This window comes from Heterodontus francisci, chromosome 24 (genome assembly GCF_036365525.1).
Source record: "Heterodontus francisci isolate sHetFra1 chromosome 24, sHetFra1.hap1, whole genome shotgun sequence".
Taxonomy (NCBI): domain Eukaryota; kingdom Metazoa; phylum Chordata; class Chondrichthyes; order Heterodontiformes; family Heterodontidae; genus Heterodontus; species Heterodontus francisci.
The window spans coordinates 30,607,294-30,624,363 of NC_090394.1; the positions used below are offsets into that span (position 1 = coordinate 30,607,294).

General features: G+C 42.0%; 2 protein-coding genes across 4 annotated transcripts in view; one reads left to right on the forward strand and one right to left on the reverse strand.

The window, feature by feature from the left end:
* The window catches only part of LOC137383282 (uncharacterized protein C7orf50 homolog), a 393,434-nt gene that overhangs the window by 161,201 nt on the left and 215,163 nt on the right, over positions 1-17,070 (forward strand). The gene's annotated exons all lie outside the window — the stretch shown is intronic.
* LOC137383279 (uncharacterized) overlaps positions 1,640-17,070 on the reverse strand; it is a 32,431-nt gene continuing 17,000 nt past the window's right edge. Inside the window, exon 2 of the mRNA XM_068055840.1 lies at positions 1,640-6,272. Coding sequence (XP_067911941.1) covers positions 5,027-6,124 — 1,098 coding nt within the window. The 5' untranslated portion in view covers positions 6,125-6,272 and the 3' untranslated portion in view covers positions 1,640-5,026. The remainder of the gene's footprint in view (positions 6,273-17,070) is intronic.

Here is a 17,070-nt window from a genome sequence, read left to right on the forward strand (position 1 = left end):
TTTGACCAAGCTTTTGGTCACTTATCTTAATATCTCCGTATGTGGCTCGGTGTCAAATTTTCTTTGATAATGCTCTTATGAAATGCTTTGGAACATTCAAAAGGTGCTATATAAATGCAAATTGTTGCTGTCATTTTTGGTGCTATGGTTAACAGTTTATCGGGACACAACTTGTTAATATCCTTTAAGGATCTTGAATACCTTAATAGCAGCAGATGTCTGAGTTGGAGCGGAAGCAGGCCAAGATACAGAGATGGCAGCAGGCGGACTTTGTGATTGGGAAGCTCAGCTTGGGGGTCATATAGATTGCAGCAAGTTTGATTCAGCCCAAGATGGTAGTTGTTTCAAGAGGGTTCCTAGGTCTTGCTCCTAAAGTAGAGCAGTGTGGAGAAACAGACATTGAACAGTAGAAGAGCATGGTTTTCAGGAAGCTTTTAAAGAGGGTAGCGAAGTAGCAAGAGTTTAAGGAGGGAGTTCCAGGGAGTACAGTGGATTTGCAGAATGAAGGAGGCATGTACAGGAGAACAAAGTTGGAGGAATGAAGGATGCATCCTGGAATTTAGGCCTAGATGAAGATGCAGGTGTATTGTAGGGTGATGCTGTGAAAAGATTTGTGAGCAAGAATTCAGTGCACTAGATAATGAATAGCCGGTGGATGTTCATGAGAACAGGGGTGACTGAGATTTAGTGCAGGACAACATGCAAATGGTGAAGTTTTTGCACAAGGTGGAGTTCAAGTAGGGTGAATCTTTGGAGAAATCTAGTCTGGAGATGAGGAAAGCACAGATAAGGGTTTCAGCAGAGTTGGAGTTGAGCCAAGATTGGAAGCAAACAATGTGAAGGTGGAGTAGTCTTTATAATAGCTAGGAGGCACGATTTCGAGTCTAAGTAGATGTGTTTAGAACTAGTTATTCGATGTGTACTAGTGGAAAACTATTTCAAAGTTGAATGTGGTGAAATATTGTATTACTGTAGTATGCAATCCTTGCCACTGGGTGGAAATGTAATGACATTCTACATACTAAGCAATTATATTTATTGTAGTATTCTATTCGAGCCACTGGATTGTGCTGTGTGACACTTCAGTTCACAACTTTGTTTCTGCAAAGAGCCATCAAATGGTTTGTATCCAGGACAATATTGTATTGTATTGTTTTGTTACTGAGAAGCAATGGTGGAAGGCCAAGGTCCATAATGCACTAAGTAAGACGGCCAGAGTGGGGAATAGATGGAGGAAGAGAGACATACACAAAAGTGTGAAACCAGCTAGGCAGAAACAAATAACAAAATATAATGGCACTTCTGCTTCTAATCACTGAAGGATTTGACGCCTTTGTTGCCCATTTTCATTAATTTACATTATAACTTGGGCATAATTCAAAGGTTGAGATTTGTGCAGCTGGGAGTATTGCAGTTTTGAATAGAATTGAGTTTTCTAATTTAAAGCGTGTTCTGTTGAAAATAAGTAAAAGAGGTTGTGATGATTAGGTGATGCGGGTCTTGGCTTTCATAATTTTGAAGATTGTCAGAGGAAGGAAAGACTGAGTGAGGCAAGGAGTTCCATGATTTTGTGGACCTGGGAAAAATGAGCTGGAGTCGATGAGTCTGGATTTCAGCACAATAGGAACATAGGCAGGAGGAAGCAAATATCAGAAGTTTTATTTTCAGTTTAAGGGAATAAAGAGCAGCACACAATAAAATCAATAAACAAAAGAAAGATTAGATTCATCGTGATATACCAGATTTTGCCAGCTGGAGGCAGAAGATCAAGTATTGAACTGATGTTTTTCTTGTATCTTGTCGATGAATGAGAGTCTGCTAGTAGAAAAGCTCATTAGATCAGGGAATGATATTTAAGTTTGGGGTGGGCTTGGGCTTCATAGAGAGTTGCGGTGGGGATGGAGGTGGAGCTGGAGGTGGGATGAGGGACAGTGTTCAGCACAACAGAGGAAATGAAGCTTCTTGAAGCAAGTTTACTAATGGAGAAGATGTGGGAATTCTATTTTGAAGTCAGAGGAGATAAGAATGTTAAGGACCAAAGCCTGACTAAAATTAAGTAATTATGGCTGTTGTTTGGACTTATGAGTGACATGAAACAATAGAGGTGTTACCCTAGATAATTTCCCTCTCTTCGATCCCCACCACCGCACGCCCACCACCTCTACCCGCCCCAACTCCAAGGTGCTGAAGTTAATTGTCCAGTGAACTGAGCACAGGCCTAAGTGCAAGATCGAATATGGGACCTTCACGGATTAGATACGGCCTTCATAACCAGCTTGAGTCATCAGTCAGTAACATGAGTATAAACTTGTTCCTGACACTCACATAAAGGCTTTCAAATCAGTAGTAGGGGTCCAGTTGGCTACCTGTGCCAGATTTAATGTAGCAAGAGATAATGTAACAATACCTTGTGGTAACAACGATTCATTGCTGATGTTCCTTTCTTTGGTTGTCACAACATTACAGTGGAGTGCTGGGAAAAGCTTTCTTTTTAAAAAAAGGACTTCTTATCTCCGGCAACTAAATGAACTCTGCAGAGTCACAACTTTTGTTTTATCCTGATTAAATTAATTTGTTAGAGGAAAATATAAAATGTTTTAGCATAGTCAGGAGTTAATGGGAAACTACGTTTAAAAATATAGGCTGGAAGAATAAACACTGTTGGTCTTTGCTGTTCGGTTGATAGGTTTTTAACTTAAATTGGGAAAGGAAGCAGGAGGTAAGTACTTTATAAAAATAGTACATTTAGGAATCACTGATGCACACAAATTAAAACTGCCTTTTAACAGTGCACATTCTTTACACAGTAATTCTATAATTACTATTAGCGAAATAAATGCAAATAAAATAAGCTTCCTGGGCCATTTGCCAGGCCCTTTCGTGCCAAGATGTGACCCGTAGGCTGTAGTTAAATATCCTTATTTCTTCTTGTCTTGATTTTACATATGATAAACAAAAAAAAAACACTTTGTATAATACTGTGACATCAAGTTTGCTGATAATATTTTAGTATACAATATATGAGTAATTTGAGACATGACATGTGGTAAGTGCAGCGTACTTGGGAGGAACATGTGACTTTGGACCAATGGTTCCTAAACCTCTCCACCATTGGGGGGGTTTGCCTCACGTCATATCTGTGTCTGTTATATTCTCATGGGTGGAGACTGATTGCTGTTATCATAACCTGTAACTACCATGATAGTAGAAGGCAAAGTAGATGGATCTTGGCTCCTTTTTCATCCAGCAATTCCTATGATAAGTCTACCTCCTTCACAGATGTTTGAATAGTCTGCATAAGACTTAGTGACATTTTATGTCACATCCCCAAAATTTAAGTAGCCCACAAGCGGCAATTTAATTTGATACTTTTAAGTGCTTTAGACCAAACTAATGCATTTACTAAATTCACTTACAGTGAACAATTTTGTTCCCTTCAAGATAGTACTGAACTTTTTACATTTAGCATCCTTCAGAAGATACACAGTCAGAAAGGAGTTATAATCCAAGAAACCTCAGCATTTAGCTTTAAGATCTGAACAAAGGTATTCAAGGAAAGAAGTTTTAATTTTTGCGGGAGTTGGTTTCATCACTTTTATATATTATGAATGTATGTGATTTTCAAGTTGATCTTTACACTTTATTTGTAGATATGTATTCAGGTGGTCTTTCACTTTTGTTTTTATCCTCAGAATTATATGGGCTTTGAAATCACTTCACAATCTGGCAGATGCTGTTTACTCGACTGCAGTGCAATCACTACTAACTTCTTGTGCTCTTTCTGCATTGACAAGTATTCACAAGTTTAACAAAGTGTTCATCTCTCCACTCAGTACTTTGCAGTGGAATCGCTGGATCAATGGGCTTTAACAGCACACTTAATCGTGTTGGGCGGCTGTGGTTCTGGAGTTGAAGAGTGCTTACACTGTAGAAGCGGACCTTTTTTCATTGAGGAGGGTGAAAAGGTTTTAAACTTTTTTGGTTAGAGGAAGAGCTGTACTGCAAGCTCGTAACTCTAGAAACTGCTTCTTCTTAACAAGCAGGCTTGGGTATCAGGCCAGTTTTTAGTAAATTCTGTTACTTCAGCCCATCCTTCCAATTCACCATGGTTACAGCAATGCTCCATTTCTTGAGTAAGAAATAAAAAAAAATGCAGAACCTTGTCTCTCCGCACAGCAAGTGTTGTTTAACAGCTCATTAATGTTAGTTCTTAATGTAATGCCATCAATTAAAATGACTGTCGGTGAGATTTGCAGGACTTGCTCTGTAGATTTATTGCCAGTTCGAATCAAGTGTGGATACTTTTTTCCAGTCCATGTGCCTCGGAGCTACTATGGCGTGCAAGTTGTATAACTTGTGGCCTCCTTGGTAAATAGGGTGTGAAAAGAAGCACCAAATCCTGTGGTTTTAGGATTTGATATTCCATGGAACCTATTGCTTTGTAACTTATAACCTACATTCTGCAGCTTGATTTGTTCAAGCTGTTTAAACATCTTATAGCAACTAAACCTATTTTGATGTGTAGAACAGAAAATCAAAGCAATGACTTTCTTGGTTCTAGACTGAAGAAAAGAATGATCCTCGCTATTGCCACATGACTTAAAAGGATAGATCAATACTGTGTTCTTTGGCCTATTTCTTGCTTAAACCCCCACCCACCCCATCATTAATAGTCCATGTTCATAACTTGCCTGTTCTGCTGATTATCCACATTCAGATTTTCCATTCTTCACTTGTCTACTGGTGAAACACTTCCCAACAAGGTCAAGAAAAGTCACCTCTAGGCTGCTGTCATGTACTCACTGTAGTTGCTTCCAGAGGCTTGAGATAGGGGGTAGGTCACCCAACCCTGAAAAGGACTTGGAGATGTTCTTGCCCCACTTAAGCAAGTCAAAAGGGATGGAATCCTGCTTCAAAAAAAACTGAAGATGTTTTTATTGGGACAGAATGAAGCAGTAGAATTTGTCACTGCAAGTTGGTTGTATTGGCTGTTAGAGAATGCTCTCCTCCCTGGGTGTAAAGTACTTCAGTCGAGCGAAGCAGAATCTTCATGGTTCTCCTTGATCTCAATCCTGGGAAGCATGACATTGTGGTTTCTGTTGGCATTGATCCCCCAGCAGGGCTCGGTGATGCACTTCAGGGTTTCCCTGGCCGCATCTTTCGTCATCTCATGAAAAATTACGATGAATATCAGGCACAGGCTGCTCCCAGAAAACATGAACAACTCTCCAATAATCACCAGCAACTCGTGTTTGAGATAGGTATAATCATTTCTAACCTTTTGTGGTCGGAGGAGAAGCAGAATGTTATAAATCAGACGGCAAATAAAGGTTACTGTGACCAACGCCAGACAAACGCGGTGGGGATGGACACGCTTCCTGCAGTCTTGCAGGTCCTGTGAATTCTGCATGCATGTGGAATGAATTAGGAAATTCAGGATAAAGCCCATAATGATAAGCGTTGACATTAGGAATCCAAAGGTAAACTTGACGATGCTGTACGCTGCTGGGGCCTCCAGTGGGTCTACATGGCAGTTCACTGATTCGCTTGGCTCTCGTCCGGCTCCAATTAGCGCCGTGACCAGGATGGAGAAGAGGATGCTTAGGCCCATTGCAACAAGGATGGAGATGAGTAATTTATTCAGTGCTTTTCTCGCCAGTGCCATGTGGTCACACACTAAGAAGAAGAAAATCACGATGTGAATGTATCCCGTGTAGAAGTAGAAGACATTGAAGAAAAATGAGAGGACTGCACAACCAAGAGGAGTGGTTACTACAAACTCTGGTCTGACTATATCAGTAAGTGAGAAAAGAATGAGTGAGAGATCTGCCACTGTCAGGGAGAATAGAATAATGTCAAATTGTTTGAATTTTCTTTTCTTTCTGTAGTTTCCAATATAAATGACTAGGATGAAGAAGCCCATTAGGAGTCCCACAAGTCCAAACACGCTGTAGATGTAAACACTTTTTGAGATTAAATCTTGTGCTTTCATAATCTCAATGATTGTGAAGTTGTCAAAACCTGAAAGAATGTTTGTGGAATTGCCATCGTCTGACAGAGAGTGGGTAGAGTTGAAGTAATCTGAGAGATGGGTCGCATTAAGGAGTGTTTCTTGCAAAGCCATTGTAGCAACACTCTTCACTCGTAGATTGATTTACTCAGCAGTGTACTGTGTCTGCTGTAATGTAGCCAATTTGTATCCTGAATTGTAATCTATGGCCTTCGATTCAGGAAATTGAGTTGAGGAAAATCACAACACTTCAGTTTTCAACCTGTGAAGAATGAAGAAGATGACTAGTTAATTTCATCTATTAAACACTGTTTGAGGAATTGTAACAGAAGTAAAGATTAATTTAGGTGCCAGTCTTGGCTCACTGATAGCATTCTTGCCTTAGTGTCTGAAGGTCATAGGTTCAAACTTCATTCTAGAGACTGCAGTACATTATCCAAGATGACACTCCAGTACTGAGGGAGTGCTGCACTATCAGAGGTGCTATTTTTCGAATGAGATGTTAAAACTGTGCCCTGTCTGTTCCCTCAGGTGAACGTAAACGATTTCATGGTATTATTTGAAGAGCAGGGGAGTTCTCCTAGTGTCTTGGACAATATATTTCTACCAACATAAGTAACACAGATTATTTAATCATTTATCTCTGTAATTTTGTGGGACCTTAGTGTCCAAATTGGCAGCTGTGTTTCCTACATTGCAACAGTGACTACTTCATTTGGCTGTGAAGCACTTTGGGACGTTCAACAGTCATGAAAAGCATAATATAAGTGAAAGTTTGTTCCTTTGTCACAAAGAAAATATCTATCATGAAATTTGAAGCAGTTAGAAACATTGATTTTTAATGCCCCATTTGGTTTTCAGATGAGATGATTTACATTCACTGAGGTGTTATCAGGGACAATAGCAGCGGTTCCTGAAGATGCTGTGCCCTGTAACATTCATTTGGCAGTGTGAATTCCTGTATTAAGAGTCAGTATCGATTTGGACAGTTGGGATTTTAGTTCTGATGGTCTGAGTGGGTTAGAATTTATTAGCTGAGTATTTTGCATTATAGCCAGGATGATATCACCTAGAGGAAGGGAGGCTCTTGGTTCCTTACAATTTGAGTTGGAGTATTTCTGAGTTAAATCCTCCTGAATGTTCCAGACCGTGATGGAATGTCAGAAGCCAGGGATTTTCCCATTGCCATTAATATTGTCCCTCTCCTACTCTCCCGAAGACATTGATTGTTCCTGGAACTGGTCCAAAGCCGCCACTCACCCCATGATAATTCTTTATTAATTACATAGAATGTACAGCACGGAAACAGCCATTTGGCCCAATCAGTCTACGCCACCATTTATACTCCACAGGGACCTCCTCTCATCCTTCCTCATCTGACTCAACCAGCATTACTCTGTATTCCTTTCTCCCTCTTATGTTTATCTAGCTTCCCCTTAAATACATATATACTGTTCATCTCAACTACTGCCTATGGTAGTGAGTTTGGGTAGGCTATTTGTTTGTGGTAGAGATTAAAAGCTGAGCACGATCCCTTCCTCATCTGATGTCAAGCACACATTTCACTAGCTTGACAATGATCAGGTGCAACCCTGGACGACTTTTCCCTTCTCTAACTCAAGGTTGAAGCAGCCAATTACACCGTCCCTGCTGATGACCTGGCTGAGATGAGCTTCATCTACCTAGATCCTGGATCAAACCCAGGACCTTCCTAGCCTTTCTGAATTTTGATCGAGTGCACCTCCATTTTAAAAGTCTGATCCTCGTTTTCAAATTTCTCTGTGGCCTCGGCCTTCCCTATCTCTGTATCCTCCTTCAGCCCTGCAACCCTCAAATCTCTGCACTCCTTCAATTCTGGTGCCTTGTGTGTTCCCAGTTTTCATTGCTGCACCGTTGGTGGCTGTGCCTTCATCAGGCTGGGCCCTAAGCTCTGGAATTCCCCCCCTAAACCTCTCCTTCTGTCTCCCACTCTTTCCTCCTTAAGGTGCTCCTTAAACCCACCCCTTTGACCACATTTTTGGTTGTCTGTCTTAGTATCTCCTGATGTGAATCGGTATCAAATTGTGTTTGATAATCTTTATCTGAAGCACCGTGGGACATTTTACATGGTTAACAGCGCTTTGTAAATGCAAGTTGTTGTTGTAAGCATTTAATGTACACATGGACCATGGCCTAACAGTCCCAGGGTGGGGGAGCAGTTCCAAAGGCATCTAAATAACCCATTTCCATAACTATATTAATTTTAAGAGAACATTAAGGGGACAATAGACTGAAGTGAAGTGTACAGTACATTCTATGGAACTTCAGATAGTGTGACATCCTGGTGAAGTAGCAAGTTAAAGTGTGAAGTTGAGCATAAGACTTTCTGTACAGGTTCGCTACCACCAATGGGCAGTCAAGAAGCTGCAGATGCAAATGACGCAATGCCAGTTACAGAGTTGGTGATTGTTAGCGACCACACCAAGTGTTTCAGTATCCCAGAACCAAACCAAAATATTGTAGACAGTTTCTGTGCATGGATAGGAATTTTTACAGCAAACTGGTATTGCACAACTTTAGGACACCTTTCCCCTTACTGAAGCCTTGCCACCTGACTATACTTTCGCCGTATGCTCCACTCAGACACTGGAGTGCTGGTGTGACTGTCACCAAATCACACCTTGGTCTCTATCCCTACTCTTCTGTCTCCTTTTCCTCCTTCACATACTTCACCTTGTTCTACTCTTCTCATCTCTTTTAAAGTCCTCGTTGTCTACCCTCCCTCAAACCCCATCCTGAGATTCTGTCCAAAACATCCTACCTCAGCCTCTGTGACACGTCATCGTCAGGGATTTCAATCTCCATCGCAACTCCCTACGCCCCTTCTTGAAATTTCCTGCTCTTGTCCTCTCTAAAACACTCCCATAATATAAGCTCTTCTACCCATATTCAGAGCCACCTCCTCAACTTTGCCATTTCCTGAGGCCCTTTTTCTTGACCACTTCCTTGTATCCTTTATCACACATATCCAGCTCCCACTTGCACCCGCACTTCCTTCTGCATCTGCCCTGGGAAAGAAAAAAAAATCTCCCAGTCTCAAATTCCCAAATGCAGAGCCTTTGTCCTTCCATATATGACAATACTTCTGAAACTGTTGACTTACTTGACCCCTTCCTGTTTGGATGCCCTATTCCCGAGCTAAACCTTTACTTTTTCCCAGTCTGGTTTCCTCCTCCTCCTCCCCCTCCCCCACACCACCACCCCACCCCAGTATGCCTTCACTTTGGTCACAAGACCAAAGTGCACCGATTTGAGCATATCTGGTGCATAAGTGATTCAGCTGTCCATCACCAGACCTGGCTGCACCACATCAAGTGTTATTGGCCCTCATTTTCTCTGCCAAAACTATCCATTGCTCCAAGATCCCGATAACGCTGTCATCTCATATCAACCATCTTCTTAAAGCCAACACCCCTGCCCCCTCCAACAAGAGGGAGACTTCAGACTGAGTCCATTTGTTGAGTTGCCTTGGCTGCTTCCCCACCCCCCACCAACCTAGCCCTGAGCTCATGTTCTGTCTTGTTTCTCTCCCATCTCCCCTTATACCATCTCCTAGCTCATCTCATCCATAAGACCCCACTCCTGCTCCATCCTCATTACACTGCTGATCACCCAACTTTTCTTCCTGGTCCCCTGTGCTAGCTGACATTGTAAATGATTCAGTCTCACTCTCTTTTAAAATCACAACAATCATCCCCATCTTCAAAAACAACTGGATGAAATGAAGGGGAGAAGAGCTGCTGGTTGAGTAAGCTAAGATGGACTGAATGGTTCATCCACAAGATGGCAGCAATGTGGTTTTTGTTCTAACCATATTGCAATAGGTACTCTGACCATTGATCACAAGTGTGACATTGATCACAAGTCGTGGGAGTCAGTTGCCAGCATTCGCCAGAGCTGGCGGGCAGCCATAAAGACAGGGCTAAATTGTGGCGAGTCGAAGAGACTTAGTAGTTGGCAGGAAAAAAGACAGAGGCGCAAGGGGAGAGCCAACTGTGCAACAGCCCCGACAAACAAATTTCTCTGCAGCACCTGTGGAAGAGCCTGTCACTCCAGAATTGGCCTTTATAGCCACTCCAGGCGCTGCTTCACAAACCACTGACCACCTCAGGCGCGTATCCATTGTCTCTCGAGATAAGGAGGCCCAAAAGAACTCTGACCAGTAAACCTGAAACACATTGGCCCAGGTTTTGCTGCCAAAATAACAGTGAGCTTAATGGCACTAGCCACTACTAATTTGTAAGTTGTCACAAGGAAGAGATTCCCCGTGAATGACGAACTGCCACATGTTTCTGAATGATTTGCACTGCTTCACTGTCAGTTTCACGAGAACAGCAGCTCGTCCTCAACCTTCCGTGAGTTTCATGAAGTGGTTCGATTGGCAGATTAATTGCTAATTAAAGTCTGCAGAAAATTAGGAATGAAATTTAACTTTATAAGTATCTTTTTAATGAGGAGGCTTATGTTCCACTCAACCTCTCCAGCTCAGAATGGGAACAATTAAATGTGTGAAGTCTCATTCCTGTATTTAGTGAATTGTTCTTGGAGGTTTTTAAAGTTTTAATATTTAATTTTGTTATTACTTTTTCTTTCTCTCTGTTTTCTCTTTTTCTTAATCCAATCTTTCTTTCATTCCCTCTCTTTCTGTATCTGATTTGACTCTAATTCACCCTATTTCATTCTCTCTTGTTCCTGTTTCTTTCTCTGGCTTCAAATCCAATGGGTTAAGGATATAGACTGTTGATCTCACTGTCCCATTATTAGTTCGCAGTTTCAGCAACTTGAAGGAAAAATTTTCTTTCAAGCTGAATATTCAGCAAAAGTTTTCCCTGTCGTGTTAATTTGCAGATAGAATTAGTGATCATTCAATGTGACGAAGAAAAATCTTCAGTTTTTAAAATTTCATTTTGCCATTTTTCAGGTGGACATTTTTGTTTCACCTTTATTGTCCAAATTAAATCATTTAGAAGTGTTGCTTTTTAATAAATTTAATGGTTGAACATATTGCACTTTTCAATGTATCAACTGTTAGTAGGATCCCTGTAGAGCTACGCTCACTGTACACCTCAAACTTAACTGATTTTTAATACTTCAATCCTCATTTCAGTGACCTTGGCTTGTTCTGAATTATTGACCAGTTTATATATTGGGAAATTCCGGAAATGGTAAAAATTCTGCAACAAAACTTGAACTTAGTGCCTTTAATTATTTGATGTTTCTCATCTGGATTTGAAACCCCTCTTATTTGAGACCCTATGACTACTTGTTAGTGTTCTGAATGAGGAGTCACTTAAAAAACCTGCATTTATATAGCATCTTTTATGACCTCGGGTCTTCCCAATGTGCTTCATAGCCAATGATGTACTTTTTGAAGTGTAGTCACTGTTGTAGGAAGATTAGTTGATATTAAAAAATAGCGCTCTTTTCAAAGACTCTTCTCTTTAGAAATTTGTAGAAATTTGAAAGTACATGGTCCTTTTATTTAACTCTAGGATGTTGTGTTTGAATCTGTTTAGTTGGGGTTGCCCTGTAAGTCTGTTTCCATACCTTGGAATGGGAAACTGGTTTTATTTGTGAAGTGGGGCTGGAGAGGGGCTTTATCATAGAATCATACAGCAGAGGAAAGGAAACCATTCAACACATTGTGCCTGTGCCAGCTCTTTGAAAGAGCTATCCAATTTGTCTCACTCTCCTGCAATTTCTCTCTAGTTCTGCAAATGTTCCCTTTTCAAGTTTATATCTAATTCCCTTTTGAAAGTTACTGTTGTATCTGCTTCCACCATCCTTTCAGCTAGTGCATTCCAAATCAGAACAACGCCCATTAAAAAAAAGTCTCATCATCTGCCCTCTGGTTCTTTTGCCAATTACCTTAAATATTGCTGAAAATAGAGACATACTTCAGAGGGCTGTGAAAGCTCAGTCATGTTTAAAGAGTATGTTTAAAGCAAAGATTGACAGATTTCTAAATACAAATGACATAAGGGGATATGGGGATAGTGTGGGAAAAAGGCATTGAAGTGGATGATCAGTCATGATCGTATTGAATGGCAGAGCAGGCTCGATGGGCTGAATGGCCTACTGCTACTCCTATGTTCCTATGTTGTCGAAGCTTTTCTTTTTGCACTCATCAGGACATTCGCAAGAATAACCAATTGTATATAATAATATATTTTATAATATGGTAGATGAAGTGGTTAGGAAGGCATATGGAATACTTGCATTTATTAGCCGACGCATAGAATATAAGAGCAGGGAGGTTATGATGGAGCTGTATAAAACGCTAGTTAGGCCACAGCTAGCGTACTGTGTACAGTTCTGGTCGCCACTCTATAGGAAGGATGTGATTGCACTGGAGAGGGTGCAGAGGAGATTCACCAGGATGTTGCCTGAGCTGGAGCATTTCAGCTATGAAGAGGGACTGGAAAGGCTAGGGTTGTTTTCCTCAGAGCAGAGAAGGCTGAGGAGGGACCTGATTGAGGTATATAAAATTATGAGGGGCATTGATAGGTTAGATAGGAAGAAACTTTTTCCCTTAGTGGAGGGGTCTATAACCAGGGGGCATAGATTTAAGGTAAGGGGCAGGAGGTTTAGAAAGGATTTGAGGAAAAAAATTTTCACCCAGAAGGTGGTTGGAATCTGGAATGCACTGCCTGAAGGGGTGGTCGAGGCAGGAACCCTCAACATTTAAGAAGTAATTAGATGAGCACTTGAAATGCCATAGCATACAAGGCTACGGGCCAAGTGCTGGAAAATGGGATTAGAATAGTTTAGGTGCTTGATGGCTGGCACGGACACGATGGGCCTGTTTCTGTGCTGTCTAACTCTATGACTCTAGAGGAGGTGTGAATGGCAGAATGATGAACAACTTCCATCCGAAAACAAAAACAAGAGAAAAATTATAGTAAAACAGAACTCTCAAAACTAGGGGCAGAGATTACGGTCTGAAATCGTTAAAGTCATTGAGTCCGGAAGGCTGTAAAGTGCCTAATCGAAAGATGAGGTGCTGTTCCTCGAGCTTAGGTTGGAATACTGCAGGAGGCTGAGGACAAAGCGGTTAGAGTGAGATAGAGGATTAAAATGACAGGTGGCCGGAAGCTCAGGGTCGTGCTTGAGGAGTGAATGGGGGTGTTTCGCAAAGTGGTCACTCAATGTGTGTTTGGTCTCTCCAGTGTAGAGCAGACTACATTTTGAGCAGCGAATACAGTAGACTACATTGAAAGAATTACAGGTAAATCGCTGTTTCACCTGGAAGGAGTATTTAGGGCTTTGTATGGTGAGCAGAGAGGAGGTAAAAGGGCAGGTATTGCACCTCCTACCCTTAGAAACATAGAAAATAGGAGCAGGAGTAGGACATTCGGCCCTTCGAGCCTGTTCCGCCATTCATTATGATCATGGCTAATCATCCAACTCAGTAGCCTGTTCCCGCTTTCGCCCCATACCCTTTGATCCCTTTAGACCCAAGAGCTGTATCTAACTCCTCCTTGAAAACATACAGTGTTTTGGCCTCAACTGCTTTCTGTGATAGCAAATTCCACAGGCTCACCATTCTCTGTTTGAAGAAATTTCTCCTCATCTCAGTCCTGAAAGGTTTAACCCGTATCCTTAGACTATGATCCCTGGTTCTGGACTCCCCCACCATCGGGAACATTCTTCCTGCATCTACCCTGTCAAGTCCTGTTAGAATATTATAGGTTTCTATGAGATCCCCCCTCCCTCTTCTGAACTCCGGTGAATATAATCCTAACCGACTCAATCTCTCCTCATTCATCAGTCCTGCCATCCCAGGAATCAGTCTGGTAAACCTTCGCTGCACTCCCTCTATAGCAAGAACATCCTTCCTCAGATAAGGAGTCCAAAACTGCACACAATATTCCAGGTGTGGCCTCACCAAGGCTCTGTATAATTGCAGCAAGACATCCCTGCTCCTGTACTCGAATCCTCTCGCCATTTTTTACCGCCTGTTGCACCTGCATGCTTACCTTCTGCGACTGGTGTACAAGAACACCCAGGTCTCGCTGCATATTCCTCTCTCTCAGTTTATAGACGTTCAGATAATCTGCAATCCTGTTTTTGCTACCAAAGTGGATAACCTCACATTCATCCACATTATACTGCCTCTGCCATGCATTAGCCCACTCACTCAACTTGTCCAAATCAACCTGAAGCCTCTCTGCATCCTCCTCACAACTCACCCTCCCACCCATTTTTGTGTCATCTGCAAATCTGAAGATATTACATTTAGTTCCCTCATCTAAATCATTAAAAAATATTATGAATAGCTGGGGTCCTAGCACCGATCCCTGCGGTACCCCACTAGCCACTGCCCGCCATTCTGAAAAAGAGCCATTTATCCCTACTCTTTGTTTCCTGTCTGCCAACCAATTTTCTATCCATCGCAATACACTACCCCCAATCCCATGCGCTTTAATTTTACATGCTAATCTCTTATGTAGGACTTTGTCGAAAGCCTTCTGAAAGTCCAAATAAACCACATCCACTGGCTCCCCCTCATCAACTCTACTAGTTACATCCTCGAAGAATTCTAGTAGATTTGTCAAGCATGATTTCCCTTTTGTAAATCCATGCCGACTCTGCCCAATTCTACCACTGTTCTCTAAGTGCTCTGCTATAAAATCTTTGATAATGGACTCTATAATTTTCCCCACTACCGACATCAGGCTGACTGGTCTATAATTCCCTGTTTTCTCTCTACCTCCCTTTTTAAATAGTGGGGTTACATTAGCTACCCTCCAATCTGTAGGAACTGTTCCAGAGTCTATAGAATCTTGGAAGATGACGACCAATGCATCCACTTTTTCTAGGGCCATCAGGCCCTGGGGATTTATCGGCCTTCAATCCCATCAATTTCCCCAACACCATTTCTCTATTAATACTGATTTCTTTCAGTTCCTCTCTCTCACTAAGCCCTGTGTTCCCCAACATTTCTGGTATGATATATTTGTGTCCTCCTTTGTGAAGACAGAACCAAAGTATGCATTTAGTTGGTCAGCCATTTCTTTATTCCCCATAATAAATTTGTCTTTACCAATCTTTTTCTCTTCACATACCTATAGAAACTTTTACAATCAGTTTTTGTGTTCCCTGCAAGCTTGCTCTCGTACTCTATTTTCCCCTTCTTAATCAATCCCTGGGTCCTCCTTTGCTGAATTCTAAACTGCTCCCAATCCTCAGGTCTGTTGTTTTTCCTGGCAAATTTATATGCCTCTTCCTTGGATCTAATGCTATCTCTAAGTTCCCTTGTAAGCCATGGTTTGGCTACCTTTCCCGTTTTACTTTTGCACCAGACAGGGATGAACAATTGTTCCAGTTCATCCATGCACTCTTTAAATGTTTGCCATTGCCTATCCACCGTCATCCCTTTAAGTAACGTTTCCCAATCCGTCATGGTCAACTCGTGCCTCATACCTTCGTAGTTTCCTTTACTAAGATTCAGGACCCTTGTCTCAGAATCAACTACGTCACTCTCCAACTTGATGAAGAATTCTATCATATTATGGTCGCTTGTCCCCAAGGGGTCTTGCACCATTAGATTGTCAATTATTCCTCTCTCATTACACAATACCCAGTCCTAGGATGGCCTGTTCTCTAGTTGGTTCCTCAACGTATTGGTCCAGAAAACCATCCCGTATACACTCCAAGAATTCCTCCCCTACGGTATTGTGACTAATTTGATTTGCCCAATCTATATGCAGATTAAGGTCACCCATAATTACATATGTTCTTTGATCGCAAGCATCTCTAATTTCCTGTTTAATGCCATTCCCAACATCACCACTACAGTTTGGGGGTCTATATACAACCCCCACTAACCTTTTTTGCCCCTTAGTGTTTTTCAGCTCTACCCATACAGATTCCACATCGTCAGAGTTAATATCTTTCCTCACCATTGTGTTAATTTCCTCTTTAACCAGCAATGCAACTCCACCGCCTTTTGCTTTTTGTCTGTCCTTCCTAAATACTGAATATCCCTTGCATGGAAAGGTGCCATGGGAAGAGGAGGGGGTTTTGAGGTGATTGAGGAATGGACCAGGTTGTAAAGGCCTGCTACCCAACTCAAACCCGACGGGATCCAACGACATGTGTCGGGTCCAGGTAGGGCCCCTCTTCCAGGTCTGGCCTTCGGGCTCGGGTCGGGCCGGATACACACAGTAAGTGCTCTGCTGGTAAGTATTGAAATTAAAAAACTTACCTGAGCTGGGAGTCTGGGACGAAACTGAATCTGCGCCGTGAGCGAATGATGTCGCTATGATGTCATCATGCATGCGCTGCAGTTTCCTGCAGGTTCGATGTCAGGAAGGTAAGTAAAGGGATGGTTGGGTTGGGTTGGGTCAGGCTCGGGGTAAAATCGGAGGGACTCAGGCTGGGTTGGGCTCGGGTCCGCTGTGGTTCGGGTCGGGTTCTTTTTCCAAGTTGTCACAGAGGGAATGGTCCCTTCGGAGAGCTCGAAGTGGGAGAAATGGCGGAAGATGATCCATTGAATATGGATGCTGGTAGGGTGAAAGGTGAGGACAAGGGGAACCCTATCGTGGCGCTGGGAGGGAGCAGAAGGGGTGAGAACAGAAGTGTGTGAAATGTGACGGACACAGTTGCAGGCCCTGTCAACCACAGTGAGGGGGTAATCCTTGGTTGAGGAAGAAGGAAAACATATCAGAGGTGCTGGTATGAACAGTTACATCATCATAACAGATGTGATGGAGATGGAAAAACAAAGAATGGAGTAGAGTCCTTACAGGAAGCTAGGTATGAAGATAACACTTAAACTGTCTATAATCACTGCTATAGTGCTTACAGTGAATTAAGAAAAATGGTAATTTCATTCAATCTTGTACTACTAACTGGTACCAAATTTCCCCAGAAGGGATCGTTGAGATCTGTACAAAAATCACTGTGGGCTTCATTCTGGAGTAATCAAATGAAAAATGCAGCACTGCATTTAACAGATGTGCCAAAGTACATCACGTTTGTTACACTGAACGCACACACTGACATTTCTGGAATGC